Below are 18,325 nucleotides of genomic sequence, written 5' to 3'. Positions count from 1 at the left end.
TTTCCACAGGAGACACTCCTTTGATCCAATTAAATAAAAATGAAATACAGGAAATTCGTGCTGAGGAAAAGCTACAGTAATTAACATAAAACTACAGCCCAGTGCTCTGGCATGCTGAGCTGAGGGAACCTATTCAATGTGAGAGAACACCAACAAACACCCTACATTCCAATTTTGTCACATACAAACTAGAACAGATGATAAAAGATCTACACTCCTGGAGGAGAAGGCTCTCACTTCAAGTAATTTTAATAAAATGCCACAGGAATAAAATTCAATTAACAGCAAAAATCAAAAGTTTGGGGAATAAACAACGACAATTTTCCCAAATGATCAGAATTTTGATCAAGTACCATGCATACAACTGCTACACTCAAGAGAATCCATTTTTAGCATGCATTCCAGCAGTAAGCAAGCATCAGCTTGTGAACTAAAACTCAGTTCAGATCATACTCACGTCATCAGTTCTCACACAGAATCACTTTGATGCAAACAAGCACTGTAAAATTGGGTGTGTTACTTAAGTGAGAGACTAACAGATACATTCACCAGATCATGAATAGTAGCCTGCTGCCATTAGAGCATGAATAGCAATGGCCATTTAAGTCAACGCCTGGGATCATCCTGTTATTTAAACTTCATATTACTAACTATACATTATGTTTAAGGACTCTGTGCCATTTACCTTTTTAATGTAAAGCCAGTATTAAGGGACTGTCAGAGCCAGACCTAATCCAACCCTCCTCTGTTATGAGCAATTCGCAAAGCAGGCTCCAAAAATGAAACACTGAAATGAATGGAATTTAGAAAGAAAAAGAGGACTCCAATTACTTAAAAAATAACTGAGAAACTGATGTGAACTGCAGAATAGAGTAGAATCCTCTACGTGAAATGGACATGAAATCTTCTGATGCAAGCTGCATCTCCAAAAGAGCTCAGATCAAAACTATTGCAGCTTCAGAAAGCACAGAAGAACTTGTACGTCCCATAGCTCACGTTCGTGTCTGTGTGCAAAAGTGGGTAACAGCAGTAATAGCTCGAGTGGGACAATCTCCTGAATTCTCTTTGCATTTGTAAACGCTACTGAGCAGCAGAAGTAGCAAACTTAGATAAGAGCAGTTAATTAAAAAAGGAAAGAGTTTTCATTTCATTCTCTGGCTGGCATCCCAACAAAGTGCCTTTTTGCAAGCCAAGGGTATGCCATGATGGTTTCAAAGCATGAGGCATAAGTCAGCATCTCCTGCCTTTGGGATCTGGAACAGCTGTGTAAATAAAAGCTGTGCTGCATGTAAGGGAAATAAAGAGATGCAAGCCTAACCAAATTCTACCATCGCAAGCATGGTAAGATACCGTACTCTTCTTAGGGCACGGGACACAAGACAACACCAGGAACCACAGCACGTTACCCATAGACAGGTAAGTTAGCAGCAACGCTCTATTACTCTCTCAAATATCACATATACAGTTGTCTGAACAAAGTAGTTCTTGCACCCTCAAAGCATCACAGTGGGATACAAATGCTACAGAATTATTTTAACTTTCAAAGCTTTCAAATACACTTTTCCCCCGAGCACAGAGTTATTCACTACGATGACGCGATAGCCAATAAGGAAGTAATAGCTCTGTGCCTTTGTGCATATTGGTGAGTGTCTGACCCTGCATATTACAAGAAATTATTTGAGGCTAGCAATGTTTTGAGATGGTTTACTCTGAGAAAGAAAACACTGAAGCAGGTTGCCTTGACGACGCTCTGCAGCTACACCAGAAATCAAAAGGAAATGTAGGATCTTCTGCTATGTTAATGATTGCAAAGCATTCACCAAATTGAGTTAAAAGCCAACTAATCCCACGGCGAGTCAACGCTACCTGACCTATGCAATATTAGCTATCACTTCTTATCATAAGCCTTATTAGAAAAGTGATGACAAAGCCAGATGGTACATGCTTCAGAGCTGAGAGCAGGAAGAAGTAAACAACTTGCTATCCGGTAATGACTGCTCCAAGTTTCATTTGTTCCTAGGAGACGGCCGGTCACGTCTGGCTCTGAGGGTCTGCTCTGGGGGCAGGAGAGGTTTCTAATGGTGACCAGGCTTGATTTCACAACGACATCCCTGCAGGTTGCTTCCCTTCCAGCAGTCAGCAGCATATTCCTAACTAAAAAGCGTAAACACAAACTCTCCAAGTTTTTAGCCGAAAATAAATCAATTCCCTTAACATATTTTGCCCTCCCTGAATTTATCACGCGTGCCACCAGATTTCTTCAAATAAAGATTTATCCACACAGTTCTGAATGAGTCCCTGCAGGCAGACATATTTCTTAAGATTTACTCTTCATATGGGATTGCACTGAGCACCTGGAAGGGAGCTCAATCAGCTAACACTAGCTAAGAGCTCTGCAAACTAGATTTAGAGTAGTGTTGGTGACAATTGTTTTGTAAAAAAGGCACCCTGTACTCTCTTAACTCAGACAGAGGGAACAGAAGCAGATGTGCCCCTGCACATAATGTCTGGGTGAGAAACAGGACTCTGGGACTTTCCTTTTGCCCACCTCAGCACTCAAAGCACAATTCTGACTTTCTTCTGCTGCTTCCATAGGTAATCAACCTTTTATTGAGGAGCCTTCAGATTTACTGATTTTTAAATTTGAGCATTACCCTGCACCACACATTGCCTGTTGGCTCAAACCCTCATTGGTTACACAGCTCCTCCTGATCCGATGGCCTTGGGGCAGCCAGAATATCTCTAATCTCTTCGGTTAAAACAAAGCATTTGCTTTTGATCCAGCAGGTAAATCACTGCCATACCCCTCTGCTGACATCTTCCTTAATCAAGGTGATTTAACTGGATCACCACTAATCCAGGGACTGGTACGACTGACCTGGGGTTTTCCATATGCAGTGTGAAATTTCAGTCAGTCTGTCGCAAGACTTCTCTCCAGGACTTCAACACCCTGCTCTGGGCAGCAGTGAAGCAAATATCTGCAACTGAGACTTACACTCTTGAATTCTGTATGGCAGTCAGAGCTGGAATGGAATCTTGATCACTTGTATTACAAGCTGCTGATTTTTAAAATAAATGGTACCAAGGGGAGAAAGAGCATTCCTTCCTTCTCTTCAATGACAGCGGATGGGGACACAAGAAGTTCCACGGAGTTCAGGGGGCAGGACCCACAGAAATGCATCTTTTATCAGATTTAGAACTGCGTTTCATCAATACACAATAAAATAAGAATACAGAATGCAAGGGGAGTAAATACTTAGAAGATACACAGAATCATATAATGGCTTGGACTGAAAAGGACCTCAAAGATCATCTAGTTTCAACCCCCATGCCATGGGCAGGGTCACCAACCACTGGATCAGGCTGCCCAGAGCCACATCCAGCCTGGAACATACATGTTCAAAATAAGTTTCTTGCATTATCAGTAGACTTACACTGTTTTTTCTTCTGTTTAATTTAACAGAAACTTATCATTTAATTCTAAAAGAACACCTCCAATCCTCTTCCAAATCAGAAATACGATGTACATTAACTGGTGTGTAGTGCTTCCCTAAGCAAAAATAATGACTTGTTCTTTCTTAATGATCAGCAGGTACTACAAGGCAGCAATGGCATATTACTGATGCTACACATAAGAAAGGCACTATTTGTAAAGCATTTCAAAGGGCAAACAAAATCAAGAGAGAGAACAGACATATCTGACACCCCAGAATAATCTGTTGGGATAAGCCATCAAAGGAAAAGATCAGATACCAGAAGTCTTAAGCAGACTGCCAAATTTAAATACGAAAAATACTCTGAAGAATGACAGACACGGTGGAGAAATCTCCATATGAAGGTATTTCTGGATTCTAAGTGCTTTAATCCATTTCATACTCAAATATTTTGAAACTGTTCCTGTTTCTACTCTGCTTTTGATACCAAATTCAAGGGATACAAAAGGCAGGTGCTACTTTATCAGGATCTCATCCTTTTTAATGAAAAAGTGATTTGCTCAGGATGAAGCTATTACCTGAGGAAGCTCAATAAGAAACTGACACAAGCTTATTGTCACTTTATAATTCCCTGCTTGATAAATAAGGTTATTATAGACAAGAATTTCTGTGCTATGCACTGCAAATTCTAAAAAGTACAGCAACCATATTATTTATACAGCCACAGACAGTCACAGCTGAGACCAGGAGAAATAAGAACAGACACGGTAAGCAATGCTTAATATTTAATCCCTAAATTTATATTTAGACAAGTAATTAGACCTCCCAAAATACACGAGACACGTGTACTGCCTGTTGATCATTACTTAAAAAGATTACCTCGATGCAAAAATTCAGTAAAATGATGAACCTAAGCTGTATTTGACATCTGATACTTTCGGGGACTCTGTAATTAGATTACTAGTCCATATAGGGACAGGGGTTTTGATTTTAATGGAGATACATTGAATGATATTAACCTAAAACACTGCTCATTGTCGCCTTTGGGTGCTAACAGCCATATGGCTTGATGTTCAAAAAGGATTTTGCTATAAAGCTCGAGACTTTGATTTTAAAAAATGGTTACAAAATGTGCATGAATAACGATGGTAATTCACCAGTTGAGTTGAAACAGTTTTGTATTATAGTTAAGTCCTGCTTTTGTGATGCTACCAAAACGTGTAGGTATCTGGAATTTAGTTCTGTGGTCTGTGAGTTTTCCTTTAGGCAGACCAGTATTTGGAGCACTGCAGAGGCATTATGATGAAGCTTGAGGAGGGAAGGCTAGACTGGATGTCAGGGGGAAGTTCTTCACAGAGAGTGGTGAGGTGCTGGAACAGCTGCCCAGAGAGGCTGTGATGCCCTGTCCATCCCTGGAGGTGTTCAAGGCCAGGTTGGATGGGGCCCTGGGCTGCTATGAAATGTGGAGGTTGGTGGCCCTGCGTGTGGCAGGGGGTTGGAGCTTCGTGATCCTTGAGGTCCCTTCCAACCCTGGCCATTTTAGGATTCTGTGCTGAAGATCATCAGAATGAAGCAATGTACAGTCAAGAACCTAACTCCACAGTCTCACACTATAAGTAAGGTACGAATTAAAAATCAAAATTGGTTGGGAAACATGGCCCTTAGTAAAATGCCACCTCAAACCCAGGTCTGTTGGCCATGGAAAAAGCTTCTTCTGGAGCTGGCTGGAAAGTTTCAATTTAGGGCAAACTTCTTTTTTTTTCCCCCCCAAACAAAATGAGTTACTTAGGGAACTGAATAAGAAGCCTCCTTTTGGATCTATACCTGTGGTCATTTGTCAGAGAAACACTGAAATGAAATGTCTTTTCAGAATGTCTCAAAGTACAAAGCCAGGCCTTAGCAAAACCTACATCTCAGGAAAGTCTGCAAGACCTAGAGTCACCTTAGTGACTTTCAGGTCCTCCAATAAAGTCTGTGGAGAGCTTCAGCTTTATGAGCTGCCTGTCTCACAGCTCTGTGGTCTCTGGCTGTCTTCAGGCAGCATTGGGAACGCCCCACAGACAACATTCTGGACTCCCAGGCTCCAAAAGAGCTTGCATGATGAACGAGCAAGAAACTTCATGTTGTTTCACCAGGATTGTCTTCTTTTTTTGCAAAGCATGAAGCTTTTAACAAAACAGAGCTTTAATGATTTTTAAAAAAGATGTTCTGTTGGAAAGCTACCAGGCAGCTGTGCTTTCGTGGTAAATCTCCTTACGAAAATTCTTTTCCCCCTTACCCTGTTTTTGCTATAGCTGTCAAAACGCATCCTTTATCAAACAGCCTCTCATAACCTGGATAGCATTTCATAAATCTGTGAAAGATGGTGATGATAGTGCATACACTTACTAAGGATCATACATTTAGTTCAACACATGAAAACTGTCATGCTTGGAAAGCGATAAATGTAAATAACATCATCAATTTTAACTTCCAACAGTGAAAAAAGTTTCCAAATTCCAGTTATAAGGCAGGCTCTGCAATTAGATGCTGGTTCCATATCATGCTGAAAAATATTTTTTAGCAATGCATTTGAAGGAGGTATTTTGACATCCTTCTACTGTCAGGTGAGATAAACTACAGCACTGTCTTGAGCCAAAACAAAACTATTCTCCCTGAAAGAGGAGCCTCGTTTTTGCTACTGTGGAAATCAAAACCATACCTGAGAACCAATGAGATGTGGCTGAAGAGATTAATAATGTGCTAATCATTCAATTAAGAAAATACAGACTTGTAGGAATGGCACTGACATTTTCAATCAGCCAGTACTGCACTAATTGAGCCACATGCAAAAAATAAAAAACAAAAATGGGGGTGAGTGGCAGTGATAACACACACAGTTAGAAGTGACTACTTCTGATATCAGCAGCACTTGTGATATCAACAGTTACTCACATCTCTCTCCTTTTCATGTAGGATGCTATACATCTTCCTGATTTTCAGGACACTAATTATCTAACATAATGCTTAAAACACTGCTAGCTGCAAAAAAGGTATGCTGCAGACAGGGGATTTCATACCATTATCTCCCTCCCGTCACATTATCTAAAATTTGTCTGCTATTACTAAAAATTGAATCAATGTAATTAAGTTTTAAGCCATCATCTTTTGATTTACATCTGTTTCAATTGCCAGTCTATCTGGCAAGATCTGCATTCCTTCCTATCACAGGCTCTGCTTGTCAAATCAACTCCAGCACTCTCTGCAACAGTTATCACCGGGGACTTAATGGACAATATCTCTGGATGAAAAATGAGCAGGGATTTTATTAGCTTTACTTTCTCTTGAGTACTACCAGTGCAAGGCTGACAGGACAAAATGTCTTCTGCCTTCAAAACACCACCACATATGCATATACTAACTACAAGCAGATAGCATCTATATGGTTTTCACTGCAATTTAAGTCAAAAGCTGCCAATAGCTCAGGCTATTGACTCAGGCTTCAAAGATGTGGCAAAATCCAAAATGGATGAACGTGTTTTTATAGAAAACCTACAGGAGAAATTCACTCCAAAGAGAACAAAAGCCACGTATGCTTATCAAACCCTTCACTTTCCCCACACTGACAACCCTGGTACCATTAAGTTGATTTATCCTGGAAAGTAGATGTGTACAGATAACACAGATTTGACTTTCAAGATGCAAGACTGCCCTGTAGTTTAGGGGCCATTAACTAAACAAGTGATTAATTTGCCCACAAGTGTAACAGTTAGAACAGATGCAGCTAAATTGACTGTGTTATTTCATAACTGCCATCTCCACGTTAGCGTAAGCATAATTCTCAAGCAGAAGCTATGCACTCAATGTAAGAACTAATGGCTGAAGAGAGCTGTGTAATTCAGGAGTAAAACGTGATAAGCAAGATTTCTTTCTGGCTTAAAAATAGGCAGATCAAACTATAGCAAAATGCAGAAGATAAATATTCTAAATGCAAAAAACTATTATTTGCACATTTATATTGCATGCATATGGAAAGAGAGTCTTTATTCATTTTGTAGAATAATTAACTCATATGCCAACAACAACAACAACAAAAAAATCTCCGGGACGGATTTAATAACAGCGAATGTAAAGACATTTTGGACATTTCTTTAAATTGCTGGTACTCTGTGCAGCCATTCCAGCCAGCTGGCACTGCAGTGTAATTAATACAAAAGCAGCATACCTTCCGAAGAGGTTTGAGCTTGGTCTCCATTATGAAGTCGTACTTGCAGAGTTCACAGCAGCGCGTGTCGGAGCTCTTAATCCACTGGTGCAGGCAGGCCTGGTGCACAAAGCGCAAGGTGCCCGTGCAGCGGCACGGCGTGATGAGGGGACTTTCATCGTCTCCCTCACAGTGACAGATCCTGACAAGGAAGACAGCAAGAGCAAGTGAGGAAACTTTCCAATCAGCATTGCAAAGGCACTGGTTTACTCTCATTTTCAGACCTGACGTTTGTAAGACACGAGGTGGACGACCTTTCAGATTAAGGCCTGTGACCATACTCCTTGTTCCCTTCTGTCACTTAGTCATTTCGCTCCATTTAGCTATTTCCCTTTGAATTGGCTACGTGAGCAGAAGGTGAATCAATAGGAAGAACACCGTCTTCCTGTTTATGCATAGCAAAGCCTTTAAGACAAGTATCTGTGCTCTTTCTTACAGTTAGAGTTGAGTAGCTCTTGGTCTGTAATTAATGAAAGAAAACACCCAAAGTCAGCGTAATCTAATGCCAAACTGGGAATATCCAGTATGAAAAGTACAGTAAGTTCCTGGGATACATATTAGTAGTTACACAGTTAAAAGAATTAGAGAATCTGAGCTCTCTCTGGAGCAACGTGTACACACATCCATGCGTTTTCTAGGAGGCAGGTGTCAGAAAGCCATGATCCTTTCTCTTTTTCACTCTTCACCATCCCTTTGAAGTAGGTATCTTCATTATCTGGGAAAACAAAAACTACAGCTGCAAGCAGACCCTAGGACAGACTGCGGTCTCAGAGGTGTCATGACCTTGTAATGGGATACAGAGCTTTCCACATGCAGTTTCACATGCAGTGTGTGTCATCACATTACAATCTGATGTCTTTTTCCTGTGACTTATGCCCAAACGTCTGGATGATCTTCCTCTATTCCAGATGGACTCCAGATCACAGCAGAACAGTCACTCAGTGAAAATAACGTCAGCTTTATTTGTAAGCATCCCTGTTAGGGCAGAGCAAGCTCTGCAGTAAGCATGAGGGCTAATCAAGCACCTGAAGGGAAGGAGGGTCTACCTCAGGAAGAGTAACTCCCATCTACATCTCAGATAAAACCAAACACTCAAGGCTTAATGAATGTCTGAAGAGTCAGACTGGCACGGAAAGGGGGATGGGGGGGGGGGGAAGTCTGAAAACTGTTACTTCATAATAGGGAAGTAAAGCAACAGCACAGATCCTTGTGTCACGCAAACAAAACTTTCAGCCCAGCCCTTAGGAAAGGCAGGCTCAGATACATGCACAAATCTGAGCAAGTCTGGTCTGAAGAACAGCTGTGGAAAGGTGGCCACATTTCTCCTGGGGTAGAAAAAGGGCTGAGGAGAGCCCTGCAGAGGGAATAAGCCCTTCCTAGAGCTGGGCATAGGAGGCAGGGTAATTGCCTCACCCAAGGAGCAGGCAGCCCAGCAAAGATCCCGGGAAGGACTGTGCGCAGCACACACAGGCTGCCACATCTACAAGCATGAGGATGAGAGCTCAAGGTCTAAAGGAAAGCTTTATAGATCGAGAACAGCAGCTTCACTGTTCTTTCATGGCATAGCCTGAAGGCAGGAGAAAACAAATCTACAATCAAGAGAAAGCAGAACAAAGCTTGCTTTGCTAGATGTGTAGCAGGAAAGAAAAAAGCTAGGAGAAAAATGAAGCTCTGGGAAACACGACACATAAAAGTGAGATTTTCAGTGTCCGACTTGGTGCCCATAAGCATCTTCTACACATGGGAGCAGGAGGGGAAAAGAGCTGCCACCTGTGTCTTGGACACATTCTAGTTTAGAGACAGACACTTCACAAGAACTCTATTTGCAATCTTGTCTTTGTCTCAAGCTAACTGCAGCAGTGGCTTAGTTCTTATACAGAAACACGCCGTATGCTGTCTTCTGATTGAACCTGCAGAAGTAGAACTGAATTTGTCAAAACAGGGAATAGTCATTTCTCTAACAAATTCCTATTCCCGGCTGAGAGTTACACAAAAAACCATCATTTTCTTTTTAAATTAAAGCTATTTCCCAAAGGAAAGCTAGTATTCTTTGTTCATTTAAATTCAACCTATACATAATTTATTTTACAGGCTTAGCATTTAAACCATTTAGAAATTATACAGCTGAACTAGGTACCCAAGAGTGTTTTTTCCACTATTGCCAGAATTGTTTTAAATTATTGCAAGAGCTAAAATACAATCCTAAAACTCCACTGGGATCTTCAGATAAAGTGACAGTGCAAATTTGAAATGAATGAAAGTATTCTTCAGTAGGAATAGTTACACAAAACACAGCATACGAATTATACATTCTACTTGTGCTTCTGTTGTATATAAGTTACAAGCTAAATATATAAATAACATGGTGACATTAAGTATGTACAATATAAGAAGTCCCAGCTAAATAATCTAATGATCTCTTCCAGCTTTCCAACCAAGAAATACGTAAGGAGAAGAAAAATAAACTTCAAATGGAATTGAAGTCTAGAGAACATAACCAAAGGCATGGTTTTCATTAGCTTGAATGCTCTTTGGTGCAATTTAGGTCTTCATTATTTGTTTATCCAGAAGGAACTGAGCTCAGAAGAAACCTGTGCTACCCCAACTCAGAAGAACCGTCTTCAAAGATAGCTGGGTACTGACAGCTGATGGTGAATGAAACAAATCCCTGCTAGCTGCTCAATAAGGCTTTTACAAACTTAACATCTCGCTTAGAATGAGCACTAAAACAGAACTCCCCGTGGTTTTGCTCTTTCCTGTATTTACTTACTATTCTCACAGATCATAGGAAATAAATTATAAACAGCGGCTCTGAAAAACGTGCAGTGCAAACTGAGGTGGGGATACAAAGCATAGACTCATCTGAAGTGTAGCTAAAGCAGGTGGCAAGCACAGGGCTTCCATTCTAGTCATCTATCTTTACATCACCACAACTGTTCAAAATTTCCACCTCTGAGACTTGAAAGGCCTGGGGATAACTCTGGCTTACATACTTCAGAAGTGAGTTGATGGAGATTTATGCACAAACTGCAGTGCAGCACTGGCTGTGGTTAATGGCTCAGGCAGACCTACAGGATTTGTGCATTCAGCTTTCCTCAACTTTCTAGTCCTTAGCTAGAAAAATGGCCTTCATTATACAGCAATGCTTTTGACTCCCTGGCAGCGGCAGGGAGGGAAGGAAGACAGCTGTCTGACTGAGACCCTGGTGTTAGAATCCCTTTACCGAGCCTGCAATTTTCTTTGTTATTTTTGTTTTGCAGGTTTGGCAGCTTAGCGCTTCTGCGATTCCTGCCTGCACTGTCTAGGGAACAAAGATGAGTTTGTGTTGTGCTGTGCTGAGGCCAGGCTCCAAAATCATGGGTACACATGACAACACAGCATATGTGAGCTATCAGACAACCAGCTGAGTCAGACATGCGTACGTTGTGTTTAGTTTTTGTTTAAGAAAGCTGTGAAATTTTAGTAGATAGTACTATTTAGTAGATAATACTCTCCTAGTTGCTTTTGCTTGAGTTTTTATGCAACAATGATTCTCTAGCTCTGGTTTGCTTCCACAACTTCAGCACAGGTGTAGAAAGTGGAGGAATTTATGCCAACACTCTACACACCTGCTAAAAATGCTTTAAAATAACAGGTTCTGTTATAATGCCTTAAGTTAGCAGAGAGAAAGCCAGAAGATTTAAGACAAAAAATAAATCAAAATCGGTCTATTGAAAACAAAATTTGTTCTTGTGAAGGATTTTGCTTAATTCATATAAAAGCTATTGTAGATTTTTTTGTATGTTCACTACACAGAACCCAATTCCTAAACAAAAACATACAACAGTTCAAGTTAGCAATTTTTTAGAGGGAGTTGAAAATGAGAAATTGAAGTTTAACTGAGAAGAAACAATTTAAAATATGTTTTCTCAGCATCCCTTTTCTGTTCAGATTAATCCAATCAAATAATCATCCAAATGATGCTGAAAACTTCACTGACAATACAGTGCTTGATTGTGTGTGACATACTAAACTTTGTGCCTTAATGACGACGCCAAAGGAGTTGCTGGTAATTTAAGGCCTATCACCTCACTGAAGGGCATTTTGATAGTGCATATATAAAAATTTGTTTTATTCGAATCATAAGGTGCTGCTAAACTAGGAAATCAGAAGTGAGGCATCTTGAGAATTTGGTACTATCTTTAAATCCATGTCAGCGAACTATTTTCCCTTCTTTCCCCTGGTCCTGTTTTCTCCCAAAAGTTAGGAGACAGAAAGAAGAGTATGAAAGGAGATGGCAGCCCTGTGCACACATTCACATGCTAATTGGATGTAGGTTCATGTACAGAAAAATAAAGCAAGAAACATCTCCGATGATTGACCTTCACATCTCATCAGAGTAAGTTGTGGGGTTTTTTTCATTCAAACACCTCTCATACAATCTCAGTTTCAAAGGTCAGCTAAAATAAGTATTAAGCAAAGAGCTCAGATGGAAAACGTTCAGTTCTTCCTGACAGTGGCTTAGTTTGGCAAAATCACAGTAACCAAAATTAGGATCTAGAAATGCTAGGTAACCTTACATGGTTGCTCATTACCTGAGATGCTTATTACAAGAGACACAAATAGATTTAAACACGTTTGGAGCTTTTTCATCACATGCAAGGTGACAGTGTTATTTAAGAGCACAGCTGCTAATCTCTACTCTCATTGGAAAAACAGCAGTTATCCTCACCTGTCTTTCACTAATCCACTTTACTCTTTAGTAATTAAGAAAATAGGCCAATTTCTGTGCTGCTGTAGCCAAGTAGAAAACGCATGTATTTTTCAGGAATCTTATGTGCAGAATGACAATTATTTGGCAAGCACTCCCCTAGAACATTATCTACACAGCTGATTGTGTAGACTGTTGTCAAAGAGGGCTGGTTAAGGATAAGAATCTATCAGCATGTCCTTGCTAGAGCTTCAAGCTATGTAAGAATGTCATAATTAGCAGCTGGAAAAGAGTTGGCAGCAATTTTGCATCCCCAGAACTCCTTCAGTGGATTCTGAATTAGGGAATTAAGAAGCCATCCAAGCAGCTAATAAAATGATCAAGGATTTTTGGCCACTGCATATAGACAAAGGGTTTTGCTACAGCAAAGAAGCACAGAGAGCTTTCCTATACTTTCTCCAAAATGTGTCTATTCCAAAAAATGTTATTTTTGGTGAGGAAAGACTGAGAAATCAGTCAAAATGTTTCCCATCACAGGCAAGCATGGCTGGACTGGTAACGATTATGCACTGACAGACTGCTACCTGGTTTGGTGAGTACATCTCATAGCAGTACCTAACTGTCACTGAAGACAGCTGAGGCAGGGGGAAGCAACACAGCTGTAAAATGTTGGGCCAAGTGGATCCCTGGCTTTGATCAGAGCCGTGCAGATGATTCACCAGCATGAATTACCATGTGCTCCTAGGCTATCTTCTTTGGACCAAAAGGAACAAACTCCACAGGTTTGCGAAAGGCTCCCCAGGATTGCTTACTACTACTTGATAAATTTAAAAAGCCCAATCTGTTCTCCTGTCCAAGAAAAAGAATGTTCTCCCCTTTCCCCAGCTTATATAGTGTGCTTGTAGATAGTTTGAACCTAACGCTGTAAAGGCAATACTTTATGAACAACTCACAGAAAATGAGTAAATTATTCATTATTAAAGAAACTGGAAAAATATCAAACTCTAGTTTATCACTAAGCTTTATGTTTTAAACTTTATATAAACTATATATTTTAAAATATCAAACTTTAGTTTATCACTAAAAAAAAATCACTAAATATGTTCACCTATCAACCTGCTAACTACAGCATGCCATGTTTTGCTTGCTTTTATTTTGCAGGCTGGGTTTTTGTGTTTTTTTTTTGTTTTGTTTTTTGGTTTGTTTTTTTTTTAGTTCCCAATTTCATTTCCATTTTTTTCCCACTGTTAAATCTTACAGTGATCGAGATGTAAACCGGTCTTCTCCATTTAAACACAATTTGAATGAAGCACATTAATTCTGCATACCAAATGTAATCAATTTGTCTACCTCTTCCCTGTCACTCCTGCCCTTCCATTCTATTACACAGGCAGCTGCCTTTATGTGACTAGAGAAAAACACATTTTCAAAATGTTGCACCACACCAGTGTAATTTCGTATCAGTGTAGGCAAAGCTTTCGCTTGATTTCTGTAAACGTGATCAAAATTTGCAAGGGACCCAAGAGCAAATCACATTAGCAAAAGTACACTCCATCATTTATTTTGTCAGCGTTTCTTGTCCCTCCATTAATCTTCCATTATAGGTGATAAATAGGATATCTAACCATCTAAAGTTACAAGTAATCTCTCCCTCAGATGCACTGTCAATACAATTCAACATACATGTCAGACAAGATTTACTGCACTGATACAAGGCAAAGAAACTAAGCACTGCATCCCATGAAAGGATTTAGATTTCTTTCCACTTACCTATTTGAAGTTAAATAACAAAATTACCTGTGGAACACTGCAATCTTTAAGTGCTTACTAATAGGACCCTTCAAACCTTCTCTCACCCAAACTTTCTGGCAGGAAATTGTGTTGTTTCATTAACTGAATGTTAGATAAAGAAAATAACAGGTTTTGAGAGAAAGAAGCAGAAACAGAACTCACTTCTTCCTCCGTATGTGACCCTAACCACAACAAAAACATGCTTGCCTTCTTTCAGATTAATCTTGCATTGTACTGAACCATAGAGAGTTTCTAAAGGATACTGCAAAACCAGATGGCTAAGCAGGTGACAGATGGGGCTCTGAACCATCAGGCAGAGAAGAAAACTAACCAGGATTTGATATTGCTGCAGAGGTTGATGAACTGCCATTATCTAGACGAGGAGATTCCTATCAAAATGTCACTTGTAACAAGAAAGCTTTAAACAGGAAAGGAAACAGCAACAGCAATTCTTATGAGGAGCCAACAGGTGGGAAAATATTCAGAGATTTGGCTCACAATAGGGAATGTAGCAGCTTATGAACATAAGGAAGATGGCTTAAAGAGCCCCTTCAGCCAAGCAGTACGAGCTAGTAGTTCAGCATCCTCCAGTTGCTGGCGATTCTGGAGGACTCTGGATGGCATTTCATGTCTATACATTCGGCACCACAGTTTAAATTATTCTATGGATCCAACTTCAGTTTCACTATAAATATTTCACATGAGTGTGCAATTTCAGTGGTAGTATTTGAGTCTACATATCTTTTGCTGTTTATCTTCTTTCCTCAAGGCCAATCTCTGAAGACCTGCTCCTTCCCAAAAGGCTTCTTGTCTGTTGAGTTTGAGAGCACCGTACCATGCAAGGAATGGAGGATTTAAGGGTTTTTAATGCAGTACACTACTTTTTCAGGTTCTGCTAAATAATATTATGAAAAAAAAAGTGTTAAAAGACTTGATTTCACAGAGATAAACTGCTCAGTCATACAGCCTCCTGTACAGAGCAGCGCGTACCATTTCTTCCTATCTGGGATTGTGTTAACACACAGAAATATCCACTATTGTTTAATTCATGTCCTGGAACTTAAAGATGGTTTTCAAAAGTGATACCTCAAGTAGATTCTGCAGATTTCATTATCCAACTTCATTAACTCACTTTCTACTTCTGGCAATTGTTAACAGTCTTCTTGTATGCTCTGCTGTGCTATTTACTCCTCTAATGAGGGCATTCCTCTACCTGACTCATACAGAGTCATTATGGAGTTCAAAGTGATCAGCATTCTACTTCCAGTATGCTTTTTTTTTTTAAAGTGAGGAATCCCATCTTATCTAAATATGTGTGGCTTCTCACAGCTAATTATAGTTTAGTGTTATTGCTGACATGACTGCATCAGTGCTACAGAAAGATCTTACACTGAAAACAAAAGTCAAACAAAGTAACTTTTGATTCTTCCAACATAAATAAGAAATATACCATATAATTAACTCAGAGTTGATACATAAAGCACTTACAATACATTAACTGTTATTGTGTTATCAACTAATCCTTCTTCTTTGCTTAGTAGGTCCTATCTGAAAAGCCACAGGACTAAATCCTCACAATCCATTCTTTATCAAGTCCCACACACAGCTTCTTCCTTCATAGAAATAACCCTCCTGCAAACCAGAGAAAGATACTTCTGAGCCTGCTCCTTAAGCCACACAGCAAACTGCATACACAAGGAGAATCTCAGAAACAGGGCAGATTAGGAAAGGCAGAAGGCAGTAGAAAACCCACTCCGTGAATCTCATAAATAAACAGATAGGTGCTACAGCAACTCAGAACTGACAGAACTTATGTAGTTGTCTGTAATCACTGGGGCAGAAGCCTTCCTTCTAAGGGACTCAAGAAGAAAGAAATAAGTTCAGGGAAGAGGTTGTAAAGAATTATTGTCATTAATGTCATTGTTTCATCATTTTGGAAACACAGAGAGAGCAATACAGAAGGGGAAATGGCTCTCTTGAGGTGACCAAGAGGCTTGAGTCAGTCCAGCTAAACATTGCACCACGGCACCACACTTCTGTCTTCCTGTCACATTCCCACCAATGCAGCTAAATGCAAATAGAGGAAACTGCTTATACTCTTTCCTGCATGTATAAATGTATTCCCACTGCCAGTAATGGATGAGGAAGTAAAGCAAAACATTTGAAGAAAAAACAACTGGCACCAGGATAGGCTTAAGAATCTTCTATCTTCACACACTCACCCCATCTAGGTGAGATACATTCCTCTCAGCCACTTTTGTCACATCAGTTACAAGACAGGAATATCTTTGATGAAAACCTTCAGAAACACTTCAAGAAAAGAAGATTTCCACATCACAACCAGCTACGTTAATTCCAGTCTTGGAACAATTGAAACAAAAAAGCCTTTTGTATTTCTCATGTAGAAAAAAATGATGACTGTACATACGCCCATCTCTATTGAAATGATTTTTTTTTCTTTGTTTCAGAAGCAGAGAGATTGTGAATCTGAAGAAAAGAAATGCCACAGCTCAGTTAACCAAGTGCATGGACCTGACCTGAAAAACAGAAACCACAGCAGTAAAAACATACCTTTCTTTTTCTTCCTATGAAGATAACTTAGCAGCTATGAAAAATAAACACGCTGCTGATTCTGTACTGTTCTTCCTCAGTGTGCATTCATCACTACAACACACCAGGCAGTGACAGCAAATAATAAATCATTATCCCTGACGATGAAGAAAAGAGCAATTATGACTCCTGACAAATTTTGCACCGCAGGTCAAGTTATCCCCTGTGTTGGGTTTAGCTCCAGTTGTCCAGAGAGCACCTCGACTGACGGCGAGCACAGGAACATGTCTCCATCAAAAGTTCTCTTCCTCTACTAGCCAAGAGCCCAGCTGGAAAGTTTGCAAGCATACCTCAAAATTTCATCCCTATTGCAAAAAAGGGCCTGAATAATTATAATGAAATGGAATGAGTTGAGAAGACAAACTCTGAAGTTCACTTTCCATCTGAAAGCAAAGTCTAAGTTTGGAGACTTAGGTGGCAGAACTGATCTACAGATGACAAAGTTAGAAAGCTGTGACCTTATCTTAAGCGTTGCAGGCAAGCCTGTAGAAAGATCCAAATATTTCATTTGTTGAATATTTCTATTACTAACGACTAAGTGGTCCTGTTATATATGTACTGTCCCAATGACAGATGATAGAATCTTATCTTCAATACTTGCTCGCTTGGTGATTCAGAAATTTGAGACAACTCTGCAGTTGTTGAAGTTACCTCTGCACATTTCTGCATCACTCCAGGCAGACTTATTTCAAGTGCTTCAAAAATCTGTAACTCAGTTACAGAAATACAAAGACACAGCAGTGGTGGTAGGGTGAAGAGGTGCCAAGCCCATGGCGTGGTACAATTGTGGAAGCTCATGTACAGACACAGGTGGACCTCACTCAGAACACTCTTAAATTACCACAGGAGACAACAGTCAGACAGCTGAAAGGCCCATTCTTGGTAACAGGGAGCACAGAACTAGCTGTGTGAGTAAGGGCTTCTATCTCTTGCTACGAAAAAGCACAATGCCTGCCTGTTGTCTAGCTTTCTTTTCAACACTTGGATCTTTGAAATGTGTTACCAGGTTGAAGTACACCCTGAAACTGCACGCTGTGCTATATGAACATTCTCATTCTGACTGCTCACATTTTCACACAAATTACTTCACAGCAAAGAAAATAAGACGTTTCTGGTCATCACATCAACAAACTAAGCCTCATCCTGATTTACACTCTGTAGAGGAGAGCCAACGCAAGCATGCAAGTTTTAAAAGAGAACACAATCTTGTTTCAATTCTGTCGAACTTAGGGGACAGCACATTTTCATTTACCATCTGATTGCTTAGCTCACATCCACCCAGTTTTGTAACCCAAATTCAGATATTAGCTCAGAACTGGGCAGCTTGACTTCGTTTCCAGGGAAAGCACACACCTTCTGATTGCATGTTTCACTGTAAGGATATGAAACTGTCAGATACCAATTCTTCTCTAAGAAGAACTACTGGTGTTGCTTTTTCTTTCTCAAAGCTTGTTCTAACACCTACTCTGCCCAAACATCCTTTGTGCCATTCCAGTCTTTGTGGTGGCTACTGAACTGAGAGCCTCTACATGTTCACAGCGCAGAGGTGTTGAGCAG

At 40.0% G+C, this 18,325-nt stretch overlaps 1 protein-coding gene across 4 annotated transcripts in view; it reads right to left on the bottom strand.

Annotated features, from left to right (window-relative positions):
* The window catches only part of MARCHF1 (membrane associated ring-CH-type finger 1), a 272,004-nt gene that overhangs the window by 16,429 nt on the left and 237,250 nt on the right, over positions 1–18,325 (bottom strand). For all 4 annotated transcript variants that reach the window (XM_042829714.1, XM_042829713.1, XM_042829715.1 and 1 more), the window contains one exon: positions 7,639–7,819. In XM_042829714.1, coding sequence (XP_042685648.1) covers positions 7,639–7,819 — 181 coding nt within the window. The remainder of the gene's footprint in view (positions 1–7,638; positions 7,820–18,325) is intronic.

The sequence above is a fragment of the Centrocercus urophasianus genome, unplaced genomic scaffold (assembly GCF_019232065.1).
Source record: "Centrocercus urophasianus isolate 14NV4802_14NV808 unplaced genomic scaffold, USGS_Curo_1.0 seq_32, whole genome shotgun sequence".
In the NCBI taxonomy this organism is placed as follows: Eukaryota; Metazoa; Chordata; class Aves; order Galliformes; family Phasianidae; genus Centrocercus; species Centrocercus urophasianus.
This window is presented reverse-complemented; position numbering and strand designations above follow the sequence as displayed.